This window comes from Dioscorea cayenensis, chromosome 11 (genome assembly GCF_009730915.1).
Source record: "Dioscorea cayenensis subsp. rotundata cultivar TDr96_F1 chromosome 11, TDr96_F1_v2_PseudoChromosome.rev07_lg8_w22 25.fasta, whole genome shotgun sequence".
In the NCBI taxonomy this organism is placed as follows: domain Eukaryota; kingdom Viridiplantae; phylum Streptophyta; class Magnoliopsida; order Dioscoreales; family Dioscoreaceae; genus Dioscorea; species Dioscorea cayenensis.
In genome coordinates, this window is record NC_052481.1 from 1,162,086 (window position 1) to 1,180,661 (window position 18,576).

The 18,576-nt window shown below is 35.6% G+C and overlaps 3 protein-coding genes across 5 annotated transcripts; 1 reads left to right on the forward strand and 2 right to left on the reverse strand.

Annotated features, from left to right (window-relative positions):
* Nucleotides 1-3,924: 3,924 nt before the first annotated feature.
* Nucleotides 3,925-4,516, forward strand: LOC120272431 (RING-H2 finger protein ATL79-like). The gene has a single exon (XM_039279256.1). It carries the CDS (start codon nt 3,969-3,971, stop codon nt 4,503-4,505), a length of 537 nt encoding a protein of 178 aa, XP_039135190.1. The 5' UTR covers nt 3,925-3,968; the 3' UTR covers nt 4,506-4,516.
* A 955-nt stretch (nt 4,517-5,471) lies between these two features.
* Nucleotides 5,472-16,753, reverse strand: LOC120272166 (MAG2-interacting protein 2). Of its 3 annotated transcripts, none has more exons than XM_039278929.1 (12): nt 16,571-16,753; nt 16,424-16,472; nt 15,962-16,135; nt 15,339-15,543; nt 14,998-15,212; nt 13,796-14,780; nt 12,329-13,338; nt 12,103-12,176; nt 11,155-11,514; nt 9,356-10,610; nt 8,928-9,193; nt 5,472-8,293 (listed from the first exon to the last, which is right to left on the reverse strand). In XM_039278929.1, the coding sequence occupies exons 1-12, from the start codon at nt 16,664-16,666 to the stop codon at nt 5,693-5,695; spliced, it is 7,290 nt and encodes a 2,429-aa protein (XP_039134863.1). In that variant the 5' UTR covers nt 16,667-16,753; the 3' UTR covers nt 5,472-5,692. The 3 variants fall into 3 exon arrangements, with proteins under 3 accessions (XP_039134863.1, XP_039134862.1, XP_039134861.1); XM_039278928.1 differs by having other exon boundaries at nt 14,998-15,224; XM_039278927.1 differs by having other exon boundaries at nt 14,998-15,242.
* A 1,266-nt stretch (nt 16,754-18,019) lies between these two features.
* Nucleotides 18,020-18,576, reverse strand: LOC120272638 (RING-H2 finger protein ATL79-like). The gene has a single exon (XM_039279507.1). The coding sequence runs from the start codon at nt 18,527-18,529 to the stop codon at nt 18,053-18,055; it is 477 nt and encodes a 158-aa protein (XP_039135441.1). The 5' UTR covers nt 18,530-18,576; the 3' UTR covers nt 18,020-18,052.

Below are 18,576 nucleotides of genomic sequence, written 5' to 3' on the forward strand. Positions count from 1 at the left end.
GGTCGGATCTTGTTTAAACGGGTACAAGATCCGAAATATATCAATCTTTGCACAAGTCTATATATATTGTCCACGAAAGCATAGAAACAATAGATACATATATATATATATATATATATACACACATGAGTTTCTATGTTTTCTGTGTGCTAGAATGAGGTCTTGGACGGCGATGACTTTGAACAAGTGTTTGTAATTGTCCATGAGTTTCTCAAAGGTTATGTCGATGAAGCTCGCGGCCGGCAACGTGTTGCGCCGATGTGGTTTTGGGCGAGTGGTCACCGGCGGAAAAAACCGCCGGTTTAGAACGACTCGAATCACTATTGAAAAATTACAAGTACTTTTTAAAAGTTATTTTGGGTTATAAAATTATTTAAATTAGCTTTATAAAATAAAGAATTAACTGTTTTTTCTCAAATCTTTTCACATCCTTAGTAGTTTTCTTTGCCAGTAAACTACCTTCCAAGTCTTCTCCTACTCTTGCCTCTACTTTTTTATATTGTGATGTTATTATTTTTATTATTATTGTTGTTGTTATATTTCTGCATTAATTTATCCAAATATAAAATACAGAAAAGTACATAATTTAGGCTGAAAATTATTTTTTTTAAATCCTTTTACCAAATTAGAAAAAAAAATTCTAAATCAATTCAAACAACGCTATAGATTGTTGACACAGATAGGATCCTACACAAACGGGTACATGATCCGAAATATCTTAATCAGCTCTTGATTATTTGCATCCATCATACGGGTCGGATCTTTTACAATGGATCCAAAATCCAGAAGATCTGCGGGTCAGATCTTGATTAAACGGGTATAAAATCCAGGACTCTGTGATCTCTCTTGGGCTTTCTAGATTTAAATATCTTTTGAGTGGGCTTGGGCCTTAAATCTCATTCTTATATTTTTATAAGAAATATATATATATATATATATATATATGTGTGTGTGTATTTGAGGAAAAATGAATTAACCATCTAAAATATAAATTAAGTAAAATAAGAACTTATACAAATATCTAAGAACATAGCTACAAAGGTAATAATTAAACATGGATTATGACCAACTAATGATGACAAAATTAAAATGCAATACAGCTACTAACACGGATTAAATATTTTTGATAAGTCTCTAAAAATAGAAAATACACAAAACGATAAATAATTTTTCAGAGTGGCAATTGTCATATAGAATCATCTTTCTTTTATCACTTTGTCAGTGCATTAGATGATTTTTTTAGTTATATAGAATCCATCTCAATGCCGGAAAAAATACAAAATAAATTAAGGTTGAATTTAATAGTCAATACTGAAATTTTTTATTTTACCTTCTTCGAATCTAGAGTATATGTATATAAAAGGACATATGAGTCATTAGAACAAGTATTATTTTATAATAAACTTATAGTATTGGGTCATAATAAAAATAATTTTTTGAATAAAAATAGAACAAAATTCTCAGAGTTTTTTTTACAAGGTTTGCTCTAAAAATCATCTAAGCTTTCCCTTCTTTTATTTATTTTTTAAAAAAATTATTCATGCAATAAGTCTCTGTCACACTCCATCTATAATCTATAATATATATTAAAATTACTAAGTCAGCACTAGCAATTAATGTTGATGGTCATGTCTATTAAACGTTAGCACTAATATTTTTTTTATATAATTAATATAATTGTAAAAAACAGAAGAAGAAAAAAAGAAGACATGAGAGACATAATAAATAGCATTCAGTTATGAGAAAGAGTGAAAAGAAAAGACTGAAATAAGAGTTGGTTGATAATGCCCTCCTCCACACGGCAGTCATTAATATCATTTTGGACAGGACCTCATTCATCAACTAACTCTTTATTTTTTATTTAATTTATTTAATTTTTTTCTTCTTTTTTTCTTTTTCACATAATATTATTTGAGTCTGTTTCTTCTTGTGTGTGGTATGTGGTTCATTCTAGAACTATTAATCATCTCTATCTTTTGAGAGGCCCACACCCACACCACAACACTGCTTCTTTGTTCTTTGCCCTCAACTTTAGGACACATTGAGTGAAACTGTTATCCTGTTTTTAAGGCCCCTCTTTTTCTTTTCTTTTTTTTTTTCTATCATATGTTCTTCTATATATATATATATATATATATATATGGCAATAGATGATCATGAAAATATATTTATATCATTTTATTTTTAATTTTTTTAAAAAAACTTGCATATTAAGTACGAAAAGAATCAACTACATTCATATTAGGAGAGTTATACTTCACTTTCTTCTCAAGTGCAGAATTGAAGGTCAGTTACTTGTCTACTTTATAAAAAAAAAAATATTTTCTTAATTAAAAAATAAAAAAAAAACATTTATATCATGTTTAATATTAAAGACCTCACCTCTGATAATTGTCTTTTTGGTTTCATTAATATCTCATGTGTACTTATTATTTCTTTAGCCTAACCCCAATTCACCTTTGGTGTGGAATATGGCCATATATACTTTTGTATTTTTTTTTTTATTGTCACTTTAGTTAATAAAAGAGTGACTTATCTATTTTAATTTTAAAAATTATTTATATTAATATAAATTATTAAACTAATCAAAATGGAATTACTAGTTGTCTCTAACATGCTCTTCCACTAAATGTTTGTCTGTAGACTTAACCCATGTCTTAAAAAGCTTTTTTTCTTTCAAAAAAAAAAAACAATAGCTTAAAAATGAATAATAATGTCCAATGTTTATGAGATATTTTAAAAGTTGAGAGAAAAAAGAGATTCCATGACTTTATGGTTCACATTGTTTTCATTTGAACCTAAAAAAAAAAAGAAAAAAACTTCCAACTTTTGTGAATACCTTTTAGGAGTGGAATGGAGTAAGATATAATTATTTTGAAGCTTTAAGGTGAAGATCAAATAAAATAGAGTGTTTATAAATCTTATCTCTTGATAAAGTTAATTAATACTATGATTATCATTATAATCATCATTTTATATTTGGTTATATTTTGATGTTAATGTGTTTTGTTATGAGTCACAAAGAAGAGTCTGTTCTATTGGTCGCTTTCTTTATCTTTGAATTATTGGAGACGTGCTCCACAGACTAACATACTCATCTTCCTCAATTTATTGCCCATTTACACACATTTTAGGCAGAGAGAAAGGAAAAAGGGGTTTAGCATTCAATTTCTCTATTTATTAATTAAGAATTTATTTATTCATTTATCATAAAGTAAAAAAGGAAAAGTGAAAGTATATGAAGCATCATTTTCGTAAGAGAGAAAGAGAGAAGACAATGGGATACAAAACCAATTTTAATCTAAAATATTAAAAAAATGTTTTTTTTCAATTATTTTTTTATTTTATAAAAATGACAAACACTATAAAAAAAAAATAAACATTACAAAAATACATCAGAGTTAAGTGATTTAACAATTTTTTAGGTACATCGATGTACTATCCTCTCCATAAAGGATCTATCCAAACCCATTAAACAAACTCAAAACAGTTCTTCTACATAATTTAAATTTATTTAAAAAAAACAGTAATCACAAAGTTAGAATCTTGATATATCACATGGAAGGAGCATGTATGAGGTCCGGTTTGAACCAAACAACATAAAAGAGGAATGAAATTAAAATATAATAAATAACTCAAATCATACAATCTCAGTGAAAAATGCAACTTCTCTATCACATCTTCCACCAGTCATTTTTCTCATGTGGAGTCCTCCTTGCATTTTTTTGCATTTTTGCATTTTTTTCCCTTTTATCTTTTTGGCATTTCTTTCTTTTTCCTCTCTTAAGTTTGTCCTTTTTCATGTGAAGGTTATCCTCATCATGATGATGACCTATATAAACAACCTCCCTCTCAACTCTTTCCATCTCTCTCTCTCTCTCTCTCTCAAAACATTTCCTATATATACATATAAAAACATAATAATAAATATAAAGAAGAAGAAGAAGAAGAAGAAGAAGAAGAAGAAGATGCCAGTACCAGCACATGATGAGTTTCCAACAACAAGAAACAGCACAAACAAATGGGGTCCATACTCCGGCGCCGGAGACTTCAGCACAAGCATGGTCATAGTCCTTGCCATCCTCCTCTGCACTCTACTCTTCGCCCTCATCATTGTCGCCTTCTTCCGCATCATTCTCTCCAACCGTCGTAACCGTCTCATCATTTCCGACGATGTCCACCACAACACCACCACCAACAATAACAACAACAACAATAAAGAAGTAATAATATCAGATATTGTAGTACAAGATGATGCAATTCCGACACTTAGATTTTCCGCCGGAACAAAACTGGCTGGAGTTGGGGCGGAGTGTGCTATTTGTTTGAATGAGTTTGCTGAGGGAGATGGAGTCAGAGTTTTGCCTGCATGCAACCATGGATTTCACGTTAAGTGCATTGAAGGATGGTTTGTTTCTCATTCTTCTTGTCCTACTTGTCGCCGGAGCTGCCGTGCTGCTCCGGTTGATCTGACGGCTGAGAATGGTTTGATGGAAATGGTTTAGATGTGATGTTGGTTTTTGGTGTGTGTGAGATTAGTGTGTTCTTGTTCCGGAGTGATTTTAATGCTAGTGTGTTTCTAAGTTAAAATTAGAAGACCAAATTAACTAACTCTTTTTTTTTTGTTATTTATTTTATTTTATTTATTATTGTATAATTCTGTGTGTGCCAGTTGTGATGAATTTGCAGGGTTTATAGAATTGTAGTTAATCTGTGTGCGTGCTTGAAAGTAAAGGTGGGATTAGTTGCATTTTTGGGTTCTTGCGATCTGTGAGCTAAATTCCAAAATTGAAATAAAATATAAATATCTTGTACATCACACCTGCCCATGAGGAATTATAGTGGGGATAATATTCCAAAGTATAAATACTTGAATATTTGTTTATTATTTATATTTAAAAAGAATAAAAAGAATTATAAAATATTCTAACAAATTCACTTCCGCCACAAGTAATACATTTAGGGATTAGAGTCTAGAGATAGGGTTGACACATATATGAGTAAGATAGACTTCTGTGCCAAATCCAGGTCGGTCCACCACTTCATTCTCTAATAATCTAGTTCAAAAGAGATAATGAATCATAACTGATTTACAATGCTTATTAGTACACTCAAATGAGCAGAGATGCAGTCATACTCAAGCAACAATTCATATAAACATGTTATAATATGAAATTAATAGTGTCTCCAGAAATCATGCATAATATACAACAAACAAACTGTCCAGGGAAAAAAAAACCTTGTCTTATTCGATGGCAAACACTGTAATGCAAGAAACTCTAATAAGAGAGAGGTCATGGGTTCAAATCCCTCCCCCTACAGTACTGTTTATCATACTGTTCATCCGGGATTTTTATACTATTAAAAAAAACACTCATCGTCTATTATTTCAAAAACCCTCCAGATTGAGAATGAAAGATCATATCATTTACCTGATTTTAAAATGGACAATGAAGGTATGAAACCAATAAAAGATCAAATCAAATGTCTTGTTGATGTAGAGGCTATAGAACTTGTTGGATAACTCTAGACATTGCTAGAGAACACTGTTCCTGAATCATGAGTGTAAAAATAAACTGGAATTGATCACAGATGACAGAAACTATACATGTGTATAAATTTTCTTCATGAAATATTGCTACCAAGGAACATAGGAAATTATGGTGAATTTAAGAATTTTAAATTAAAAAACTTATCTCACAATGTCAGTTTGCAAAGCTGACAAAGCCGATTGCACAAGGGTTGATAATTTATCTCTCAAACAGGAAACAGTGCATACTAGAGATCCATATGAGTTCATTTCCGACTGGCCTGGTTCGTGAACTTTACTAGCGTGCGCTTGCAAGGCTTCGCCCTCCAAGTATTTTCGGAGACTGGCTTCGATTATATTGATAAGAGTAAGAGATGTTGGCAAGTGCATCCACTGAGAAACAAAAGTTCCGGCTAATAAATATTGGCGTGCCTTGATAAGCTCCGATACGAAACTAGGAAAGACAACCCTGGCAAATAATAATGATTGATTTAGAGTGGCCTTATTTCCATCACCATTGCGCCTGAGAAGATCTTCTTGGCAGAGTCGAGCAATGCGCCCAACTGAATAGCAGACGAAGGAGAACACTTTTTTGAAAGCTGGATTGTTGGTAATATCTCTCAAGACTCCTGAGTATGCTATAAGCATCAAACACTCGCCATCATCTGCAGCTGATACCATAGAAATGCTTTCATCCTTGAGTTTAGCCTCAATGAGGTGCAAGCAATGGATTCGGGGAACCTCGTAAGGAAGCAGCAGCACTACTTTCAAAGCTGTGAAACAATCAATTTCAAGCACGAGCTGCAATAAACATTGAGTATCATCTTCATCAAGCAATGTACCATCCCGCTTTGATAGCGAGCGGTCAAGCAATTTCAATACAGCATCCAATCGAGATAGCCCAACGAGCCTCCTGAGGATCTCCATCCAACATTTATGCAAGGGCTGAACACAGACAGATCCTTCCTGCTTTCCTTCACTTTGGATTGGCTCCTCAGGAAGGTCTTCCCAACCTTCATCCCAATCATCACTGCTCCAGTTATTCAACTCCTCGAGGCTTTCACTTGTCTTTTCCTTCTCACTTTTGCTAGAGAATAACTCCCCCCATTCTTCAAGAACAGATTGCAATACATGGAGATCATCCAAGGAAGTTGCGAATTGTGATATATGTAAGAAGCAAGAAACTGCTGATTCAAGGGTCAACAGATCCTCTGGAGAGATTTTTATATTTGGTGAAATTGTCACAGCCAGCTGAGTTGATCTGAGAGCAACCAAATTACTTGTGATGCTTCTGGGTGCATTATCTCCTTGTTCTGTACTCACACTGTCTTTCTTCCAGAAGGAACCGTCCCACGCATCCCATGGTTCAACCTGCGAGACAAGTTCAGTGGGAAGACTTTTCAGATTTTGTCCAGTGACAGATTGCATTAACTCCAGAGTGTACACCCTAACGTGACTCTCCAGCTGCATGTTGTCAGAAAACACACTCAACTTTTCCCAAACTGCATGTCGGGTCTTCTTAAGGTCTTCTATATATTTTCCACCAAATCTGCTTAGTGATGACAGCAGCAAATGCAACTTCTGATGCTCAGAAACTCCTCTGCTCAAATCTAACAATACTCTGCTCAACAGATTGATGTACAAGTCAATAAGCTGTGTTCCTTTGTCATCTGAACTCAAGTTTGTTGAGGTCAGCTCTGTATCATAATAAACTTCAGCAACAGAGTTAAATCCACAACCCGAAAAAACCATGGCCTGACAGAACACTGAAACATCAGCACTCAAACCACAAGCAAGAATAGATTTACAATAGCTAGAAACAGTGCACCAGCCATGATTTGCAGAAATTTCACCTTCTGTCACTAGCCTCTTGAAAACCTTCAGGCTTCTTGACAGATGCTTTACACCAAAGTAAGCAGGCTTCTCACAAGGCACTTCATTATTTTCACCCCCCACAATATCATCGATCATTTTAACCCAAAAATTCAAAAGCATAATCAAGCAGCTCTTCCACATAGATTCATTCTTCAGACTTCCAGAAAAACTACATGGAATACTTAGTGTACAGTACCTCCCAAGTATGTTCAAGGCATCTGATTCTGACAGTGCACGAATATATTTCTTGCAACTATCATAACTCAATGCAATTTCCCCTATGAGAGTGTGCAGTTCACCAGGATCAACACAATCAGATCTTGACGCAGTTTTGCTCTCTAAAGATGCCAAAAGACCTATAACATGATGCTTATAAACATCTTGCCATGATATCAGACCCTTTTCACTGGAATCATTATAAATGCCAACAAGGACACGGACCATGTTAGCCAGAGGTTCTACAGTAGATTCATGAATGTTATTAACGATTTCTTGATTGAAATGCTCAAAGTTCAGATCACTCAAATCCGCAATATTCTTGAAGTTCAATGCATTAATAAAAAAAACCTTTTGGCATTCTTGTTCAAGAATTTTATAAAATTGAAATGCTTCTAGCATGTGCTTATGTCCTTGATCCAATAATGCCAACATTGCTGGATCTTCAGTTCGCCTCAACCGTAAGTAGCATGCGGACAAGATACTATAGATGTAGGAAAGCCGCACCTTGTTTTGACCTTCAATTTCAGGATATACAACTGAGGAGATCATATCAATGACATCCTTTGCACAAGTGACAATATCCTCCCTAAATTCCGATATTTCAGCTAGAATGTCATCATTTTCCCAATGGTAAGAAACAAGGGCACAGCCAAAGAATCTTAGCAGTACCTACAAAAAGCAATATTTAAGGGGCACAATGTTCAGTTGATGAAGTAAATAAACAATTATATCCATTCAAAACACAGATTCTAAAAGCATGAGTAAATTGGAGAGCTAATATAAATGAATTTTGGGAAAGTTCAGGTGAAACCTAGATGAGTTCACAACTCTTCAAATTAGCTGGCAGTAAAACAGTAACTGCAAAATATTAGTATTTACGGGGAATGATGTTTAATAGATGAATTGCAAAAATGATAACATCTACTTGAAACTAACTACTCTGCAAGTGGAAATTAACTGAAGAGCTAAACCTTCGGAAAAAAAATTCCAGTGATTCTATATGAGTTCAGACCTGTTAGTAAGAAAAAAAAAATTGAAATTGGCTGAAAAACATACTTGACAAATACCATTATAATGTTCAGCAGACTCACATTTACATGAAAATTAAAAAAAGAAAAAAGGAAAGAACATAGCATTAGATCCAAGAGCTGTTGCATCTTTAGACTAGAGCCAGAATAATTTTATGCAGTAAATATTGGTAAATTATTCATAAATTTAAACATGACTACACATGTTATGAGTGTGTGTGCACACGAGCGCACGCGCGCGTGTGAGAGAGAGAGAGAGAGAAAGAGAGAGAGACCTCACTCCGATTTAGCCCAAACTTATCAGCCAGCATCACAGCATCTTTGAGAATGTGCCTTTTATCCAGCTTAACTGAGTCAACAAAGGAAAAAATAGCACTCTTAATGTACTTGATATCCCCTGCTAAGAAGCGGGCAGTTTCTACTCCAGGAATTAGCTGTTCTAGAGTCCTTGCTTGATCAGCTAACCGTTTTTGCTCTTCTAATTTTATTATCCACTCTCTCCAGAATGTGGATTGCGCTTGATCAATCTGATCCAGCCCATCTAAAAAGGGCCAAAGCAAGTTAAGTAAATGGAAATGCCTAAAGAATGGATGATATGACAAAAATCCCTGGTTTAGTTGACCAAATGGATTATTCTATAAGTCACACAGAGAAAAGTTCCAAATCTGGATTGTGAAAACTCCAAAAGTGTAAGTAATTTTACCTGATCTAAGTGGAACATGACTCTCTTGAAATTTGTGGAGCAAAAGCTTTCTTCTCTGATCAGGATTCGAGCACCCAGCACATGAGTTGTGAAGTGAACTAAAGATCATTCCTATGTTCATAATACTGTATACTTCATGATGCACTTCTCTTCTATTCAATTGTTCCTCTATTATGGCCACACCATGGAAAGCATCTGCAAGGTTCAACAGAAATGAGCATCCAAGAACATCTTCCTCATCAGTAACAGGGGGTTCCATAACAGCTTTTGAAAGGGAGACAATCAAATCATCCTTGGGAGCAAAATCATTCTCAGCCAACCAATACAAGATAGTTACCAATGCTTGTGCCCTAGTTGAAATGTAATTTTTTCCAAAAGGAATTTGTTCCCCAGGAATAGCTTTTTCGCAATATTTTGCATTTCCACTCAATTCTTGAAGCCAAGGCAGTTCTAATGCAGAAAATGCAAGGATTTTTCTGTTTTCCCTCAAAACAGAATCCAGGCTAATCCCATCTTCTCTAAATGAGTTTTTGCTGACTTGAGAAAGTATGTGTTCAACATTTTGATAATTAAACTGGTCATCAGCCTGGCATTTGTGAGTTGGGCTATTTAGAAGCTCAGAGCTTGCCCTAAGGTCAAATATATCTTGGGTACTGTGTACAGGAAGTGACACAATTGAAGAGCCTTGAACAGAGAAGTTAGGAGGACAAGTCTGAGTCGAAATCATTAGCCGTTCACACTGACTTTGCAGATCAACTTCCTTCCAAGCATTAAGTAATTCTCCAACAGACTCCTCATCACAATGACTCAAAGAAAAACCTAACAGTTTCTTTCGAGAACTCAAATCCATATTGTCAAGATCAGGACCCCTTGCAATGGCAGCACATAAGTCCCAAACTGGTCCATGGCCCTTTTTAGCCAAAGCAATACAAAGATCAAAAGCCAGTTGAAGATCACCAGCAACAGCAGCTTCTCTGGCTATAGCTTCTTCTACAGAAGCTATATCATCAATAGATCTTAATCCAAGAAGCTTGGCAATTTCAATAAGTTCGTCCACATTCAGATAAACTCCATTTTGACTTGCAATGGCCATGTTAATAATTTCCATGGGGTTTCTTATCTGCCTAAATTGCATTGGAAGAATAGTCACCCCAAGATTTGGAAGTCTAATCGTAAGCACATCAATTAAGTCAGACTCTGCTTGCACGTTTTTATTGTTTGGAAGGAGATTTAAGCATTCTTTAGCCTTCCATATCTGCAAAATACTCGCCAACATATTGAAGTCAACTTAATTATACAAAATAAGGCAAGAAAAATATAGTACAAGATTTTTCTTGAATATCTCCAGAAGTAGTCAAGCACTTATTCGAGCAATGAACAGTCATCAATCATATAAAGAAACATTTAAAGGACAAATACCAACAATGGGCACACTACTGAAAGTGATCAATCAAAGAGTTGGCAGATATATGGCACAACAAGATGACCTAACCAGAGAACCATAAGATACTTTCATTTCAGCAAGGCACTGAGCAGTTGAGCAGTAACATAGAAATTGGATGGATGCATCCATTTCTTATCAACACGTACTACCCACCTCTTATAGATAAGTGACTTGTCACTTGTCAGTTACCAAAGGATTTTCTTTTCCTTCTTTTTTTGGTGTGTGTGTGTTACATAATATATCAGTTGCCCAAGAAAAAAAATTGAAATTGATGCGGATTACATCAAACTTGAATAGCCAATTAGCAATAGGGAAATTAATATATGTGCGCAGAACTTCTGCCTGAAAAACTCACCTCAATGCAAGCAAGGCTTGAAGCTGAGAAGAAATATTCCCTCGCAGCTTGAATAACCAGATTTTCAGTTTTTTCTGAATCCAGAATAACAGTACCTGTTCCTTTCAGGTAGTTCCTTGCAAGAGAAAATTTGCCAGCTTTTAGGAGCCCTCTAATGAACTCTATCAGCATGTACTCTACATCAAGAAAAGGAAACGCCTTCTCTTGGAAACATTGCATGTCACGCCACATGTTAGCCCAATCATGATCAGATCTACCCGGCTGCCGGCGGCCAAATTTGGAAAGAATAAGATGTAGAAGCTGTTTTACATTCTTTTCATCAGATTGAGCAATAGGAAAGAAGCTTATTGGCTTCGGAACCTGCATGAGACCATCACATGGGAACTTGATCAATGGCCATAATATGTCACCATAATCAATGTCCATGATAAGTCATTATCTCAAAACGATTGTTCATAATTTAGAATATTTTATCAAGTCTAACACAGGAAAATGCAGAGATCACTTTGATATGATTGTGACTGGTTTGCATCATGAAAGGAGCTGGTTCAATAGGAAACTATCACGGGAAAACAAAAAGAAACAAACATGTAACAAAGAAACACCTGAACAACATAAAAATGTTTCAGATCAACAGTGTACATCAGGCGCCATTTCATCAAAGCATGATATACAGAACAGAAGCATAAAACGCTAGGCAAGGTATCAAAAGGGCAGGACAACTATATGGCTTATAAAAATTATACATTCAACCTTCACTGTCAAGCAAGAATCCTACCCCAATAATCTATGCAAAGTCGCGCTGATGTATAACCTATGCAATTAGAAAGACATTCAAAATAATAGATAACCTATGCAAAGTCATGCTGATGTATAACAAAATTTAAAAAAGAGTGACTTCCTAAATCTGATGGAAATCTGTAACAAAATGTGAACTATGATCAAAACCTGATAGTAAACCAACAGCCTCCCCACTTCAACATGGCCTTCTGCTATTTTTATTCTCTTCTCCAACTTATCAACTGTTACATCAATGTATAACAAGTTAGCATCTCCTTGAGAATTTTTTGTGATATAGAATCAACCTCATACAGCATAAATGAATCAAACATGTTTCCAATTTCACAAGTTGATGAAAAGAAGAAAATTTTGGGAGTTCCTGAGTTGTATTTACCATGCTTTGGACTAAGTTCCTTATCATCATTAGCTGATTTGTCCCTAAGTGTTTTTCGAGGAAGCTTGGATAAGATCGATGCCATTATATTCCACTGATCTGTAAGCGAGCACAAATATATGCACTGTAGTGTAGTTTCTATTAGTTCACTCACATCCTTGAAGAGGCCAGCAATTGGTGAATCCCCACAAGCATTTTCAAAAACTGACAAGCATATGTCTAATTTATTTTCTGCAGCAACTTCCTTTAACCATCTAACAAGGAAGGAGTCTCCTTGCTCGTAATCCTTCACCGTGTGCTCCCTCACCTCACATTCTGAATCCCAAGTTTGAAAGGTAAACTGATCACACATAAATGGGATAGCCCTTTTCCGTAATCTCTCTACTACATTGTCCTCTTGAACTCCCTTAAGCATCACCCTGAACTTCTCATAGTCCGACAATTGTTCCCATGTACCAAGACTCATACTTAAAGTTTCATGAATTTCATCAGAGTAGATTAGCTGATGCAGGTACGAGATCATCTCACAGAACTTTTGCAATTCTGTGATACCCTTGCGGCAGGCAACTTCCACCAAAGAAAGGCCGTTGTCTAGCTGCCCACTTAGGTTATCAATATCCCTGGCTCTTTTCTTATACCATTCAGTAAGTTCGTTCGCTGATGGCCATAAAAAGCCCCTGGAATGCTTAAGAATAATTTCAGTAGGAAAAATGTCAGAGCTCGCAGTCATTTGATTCATGTATTCTACCATCTTCTGGCATTCCAACCAATCATCTTCCCGTAGAGCAAAGGTGTTCGGAGGGGATCTCCCTGGTAGGAGCTGACCATAAGTTTGAACAGGGACTGTCTCAGGGATAGCTGACAAAATATCAAGAATCCTAGAGGACAGCGAGTATGGGTGCCGCTTGAAAAGCAAATTAAGGGCCCCAATTTTGCCACTTTCAGCAAGAGATATAGCAGATTCTGTAAGAGGCAAAGCACGGAACTTGACATATTCTTGCGCTAAAAACCTGCCAAGAAATAATTGGCCTAGATGTCAGAAATTTAAGAACTCCTTCATTTAAGTTACAATTAATACAAGTTCAGACAGCTTAGAATTAGGTAACTTATGCCATTCTTTTTCTGATATACGAAACTAATCATAATAATAATAAAATGAGGTGACTCCACAAACAGATATTAAAACTTATGACAACACCTAAAAAAAACTCATACAAAGAAACATTATACAACAAGTTTAAAAGGAACGATAAGAGCAACAAAAAGAAGCATCATAAAACAAAAGTGACATTTTTATCAATTGCAAAAGAATGAACAAGCAAGACAAGTGAAGAAAGCTAGATATTTGATTACTTTAAGGAGATCTTGGCATCAAATACTTCAAGGCAAATACTAACATTGTTTGAATAATACATGGGCCTTGGTTATTCATCATGCTAGCAACATCGACAAGTTTAGAAAGATTACCTTCCCATATTTATACCCACAAAGGTCTCCAAACTGTCCCTATATTGCAACAACTTGAGCCGAATCAGGCGGAAATCCCAAATAAGATTGCATTCATTATCAGTTGTGTCTAAAAACTTATATTGGTCAGTGATGTGAAGACCATAAGAAAGTAAAGCCTTCGTAATTTCTTCAGTTGACCCAACTTTACTTGCACATTCTGAGAGCACAAAAGCCTGGTCCTTAATTTTTGATAGGAACATACTTATTGCCTTAGTTCCATGATCAGAATCTAACCATTGTGCTTTAAAAACTTCATCTTTGTCAAGTCCGTGACGACTAGCAAATTCCAAAGCAGCTATGTAATTTTTATTACTGATAAATATCATAAACATCTCTGGGACAGATCTACTCAAAAATGACATCAAACTCCAGGACCATTTACCAGTATCTAGTTGGTTGTCATTCTCCGAATTGACATTCAGATCATCCGGTGTATCCATGTTACAGATTTTCCTCCCTGATGATGTAGCATCCAACAGAAAAACATATCCTTCATAACTCTTGACTCTCTCAGTGAGAGGCATAGAAACGTCTAGATCATTTTCTGAAACTCCTCTGCCAGCAGAAACATCATACATAGTTATTCTGCCATTCTTCTTCACAAGAATGAGAAAATGATCATTCCACCAACTGAGATTGATAACATCAGTTAGGTATTTCTTTTGTTCAAGTAGCAAGTTGTTGGACATGTCCGGATACTGCCCCCCAGACAAATGAAGTGAAAGAGAATATTGGTCAATATCCATGTCAAATATATCAACACATCCAGACAAAGACAGCGTAGCGACATATTTTCCCTTCATTGATATTGTCACTTTCGGAGATGCGATAGGATATATATGATCTTCCGAAGGAGAAAATAAGCCTTCAAAATGAGGGCTACAGAACATCAGTTCTGCCTCAAAATTCGCGGTTATGAGCATCAGATAGAGCGAATATGACCCTGAAAAGGAAAAATAAAAGTTACTTAATTTAAAATAAATAAATAAATAAATAAATAAAAACACTGAATAAAAATAAGAAATAGATATCTGAATGTTGGCCATGGGCAATAGATAAGGAGTGAATATTAGATCTTTACAATCTCCAACATGGCACAGAAAGCACAAGAAGAAACAAATACAAACAATGAATTAAGTACAACACATATATGACAGTACCAGCAGAATCATTGGAATTCACTGAAACACTTGAAGCACCAACAAGGGCCACCAAAGAGAGATCTGGATGGAAATCCAGGCATGACACATTATGTGGAAGTTGCTTCTTCGTTAACTGATTGCTTGAAGCGGAAACAGGATAGTTGCGCGCACTTGGCTGCTGAGTAACATCAACATGACAAAACAAGCCGTCTTCTGTGAAAATGAAGCCAATCCTATGTGGAGCACTGGATCCATTAGATACACTTTTTGAAGATTAACCATCAGAGACAAGTTCCACTATTTCAATTTTCAAAGCAAGATTTTCTGGATGGTTCCCAGAAAAAAATTAAGTTACTTACAATGGAGATTTTTCTAATTTGATATTACTGGGAAATATCAGGCCCTTGATAGGTGATTTCAGTTTCAACTGACTCCTACAACTCTTTGATATCTCATCCCCATTTGACTTGATGAAGTAAAGGTTACTAGCTTCATCAGTGACTCCAAGAATACCACATGGCTCCAACCAAGAGCCATTAATGAAAGTAGTTTGCAGGTCATTACCTGAAATTAAACCAGTGTTACTGAGATCGAGTTTATTAGCATGTACCTAATACATTGCCCAGGCATGCATTTTCATAAATATAGAATGCATCAAATAAAAAAGTCAACAACACATTAAATATATGACAACAAAATATTTCATATTCTAGGACATAGGTTTTATGCATTTAAATTTATTGTCTCTGGCAATAAAATTTATGATTGCTTTTACAACGAAAAAAAGAATGCAAAGGTTTACGTTATTGGACTAAACAGAAACCAAGCACCAATGTCTCTCCGGAAACAACTACATAAAACAGAAATATACACTGGCATGTAATTTAACTAAAATTCATGTTTTAACTATGCTAGTGGACTAACCAAACTACTTCATGATTGCAAGACCAGTTTCTCTGTTTATAATTGATAATATACTTACTAACAAAGATGCCACATGGTTCCATATAGTCATCATCCTTCTGCAATATAATGATCTGATTTCCAACTGCTACAGCAACATGCTCACCACCGGGCGACACAAAAAGAGAGAACCTTCTCTTCAATGTCCTTGGTTTCTTATAACCACCCAACTTCTTTCTGAATTGTTTTAAACCTTCATCAGGCAATGAGGAATCAGCAATTCCACTTTCATTATACAAAACAAGAAAAATGAAGTTCCACACACAGGGAATATAACACGGAATTATAACAATGATTCAATAGTACAGTGTTTTGCCCTAAAAACAAGATTAACTCCACATCTAGCAACATAGGCATCAAAATTTCAAGAAAAAAGCAATTAGCATGATTTACACAAACAATAACCAAATTCCAAGAAATAGAAAAACATATGATTTGCTAAACAAGACAAATAGGAAGGACAAAACTACATTACTGATACCTTGAAGTGAGAGATAGGATCGAAAACCGCCCGTCGACACCACGCTAACCTAGATTTGGAGAAAAAAGCAAAATCTAAACTAAAATTCTTCCAAAAAAAAAACAAAATCTAGTAGAGAACGACTGAACGAGTTGAAGAATTAAAGACCGAATCCTGGGATGAATCGGGGGTCACGGATCTCCTCGCATGATGACGGATCTCGTAGAGCACCTCCTCCACCTTCTCCTCCTTCACTGATTCCATTGCTCCGCTTGCGATTCTCTGGAAGAGCCGTCTATCGAGGCTCGAGCATGAGAGTTCTCATGAGAGAGAGAGAGAGAGAGAGAGAGAGAGGAGAGGGGTGGAGTTAGCGTGCAGGAGAAGCAAAGCCGCTAACGGGTTGAGTTCGGGACGGGTCAAAGTGAATCGGATCCGAAGTTTGGATCCAATATTCCAATGTTGAGCTTAACGGGTCGGATCTGCTGAGCTTCGATTTATTAACAAGTTGATAATTTAAAACTAAATACTATAAAACAATTTATAATAAATGAGCTTATGTATACCCGTATACATGCAGCTACATATATAATAAAAAAACTTGATAAATAATAATTTTTTTCAAGGTGAAAGAATTCACAATTCATTAAAACTACAAAAGAAGGACAAAGGTTAAAAACATAACACAATCCAAAAATATGAAAAAAGGAAAAAAAACGTGGGGTAGGTCCAGCGAAAGTAGAAGCAACCAAGGCTGTTTATTTGGATTAAAATGAGGAAAAATAAAAAGGATGTATGACTTATTTCTATTTTTGATATTTATTCATTTTAAAGTGGATTTTGAATTAAACTTATTTCACCATTTTTTTCTACTAAATGGTGGAAAGTGAATTAATATATAAAAACTAATAAATTTTTCGATTTTATTCTCGCTTTTTAACAAATGAACACCAGAAGTACGAAAAATGATATCACTTCCCACGTTTACATACTTCTTTCATTTTTTCAAAAAAAAAAATTACTTCTAAGCATAAATAGAAAAAAACATAAATTCACAATATAAATAAAAATTTATAAATATAATTAAAAAAACCCTCTCTATAAGTAAATTTATTAATGAATAAGAAGTCAAAAACAGCCTAGATCAAACTGGAAGTCGTAATCTGTAACACTAAACCAATCAATCAAAATACAACAAATTTTTGGACTCAAGCACAAATATCATCAAAACCATCCAAATGCAAGCATTTCCCAAAATAAAAAATAATAATAAAAAAAAACCACAATGACGAATGCTCACAGAAAGCCAAAACCAAGGACCCAATATAAATAGTTTGGAAGTAAGTGAAAATTCATACATACATAAAAATCACAACAGATATAAAAAAGATATTTTACAGGGTCCTATCTACAAACTATACCTCCCACACACACTGCTCACATAAAGCCAAAAACCAGGGACTCGAATGAAAATACATAAATAATTTAGACGTAAGTAAAAACTCGTACATAAAAATCACAACAAATAAATAAGATATTTTACAGGGGTGTATCTAAAAAGAAATTAAAAAAATAAATAAAAATAAAAAGAAAAAGAAAAAGAAAACCCTCGTCTCGAGAAGCATCAACGCCCATCCAAACCCTAAACCCTCCTCACGGCTCCGGCTGGCCGGCGCCGGCGCCGGCACTGGAGCCACCGCCGAAAGCGGCGCGGCAAGTAGGGCAGGAAGGCTTGGAAGCGAGCCAAGCATCAATGCACTTAACGTGGAAGCCATGGCCGCAAGAAGGGAGAACACGGACGCGATCGCCGGCGGCGAAGTCGGAGAGGCAAATGGCGCAATCGGAGCTAGCGCCGGCCATCTTGGTGGAAGGAGAGAAGAGGAGAGCAGGTGGGGGATCAACGGGGAGAGATTTGATTGGTTTAATTTGATGGCGAAGGCGGCGGAGGAGGAAACGAAGGAAAGCTTGGAAGAAGAAAAGGGCGGTGATGACGGCGGCGATGAGGGTTATGAGGATGATGGCGGCTTTTGCATCGAAGTCTCTTGTGGTTGTGTATGGGCCCCACTCGTTTTCCGATGAGAAGGTTGGTGGCGGAGAAGAAGGCGAAGGTGGTGGTGGTGGTGTTATCATGGCGGTGGTGGTGAGTGGGTGGAGATGGAGAAGAAGAAGGGTTTTCA

Excerpts from the sequence above, each read along its gene's own strand:
- LOC120272431 (XM_039279256.1), top strand. The coding sequence starts at position 3,969 with ATGCCAGTACCAGCACATGATGAGTTTCCAACAACAAGAAACAGCACA.
- LOC120272166 (XM_039278927.1), bottom strand. The coding sequence starts at position 16,666 with ATGGAATCAGTGAAGGAGGAGAAGGTGGAGGAGGTGCTCTACGAGATC. Across the intron at positions 15,544-15,961 it reads ACCATGTGGCATCTTTGTTA|GTAATGACCTGCAAACTACT; the intron begins GTAAGTATATTA and ends GTTTAATTTCAG. Across the intron at positions 13,339-13,795 it reads GTGGGTATAAATATGGGAAG|GTTTTTAGCGCAAGAATATG; the intron begins GTAATCTTTCTA and ends ATTTCTTGGCAG.
- LOC120272638 (XM_039279507.1), bottom strand. The coding sequence starts at position 18,529 with ATGATAACACCACCACCACCACCTTCGCCTTCTTCTCCGCCACCAACC.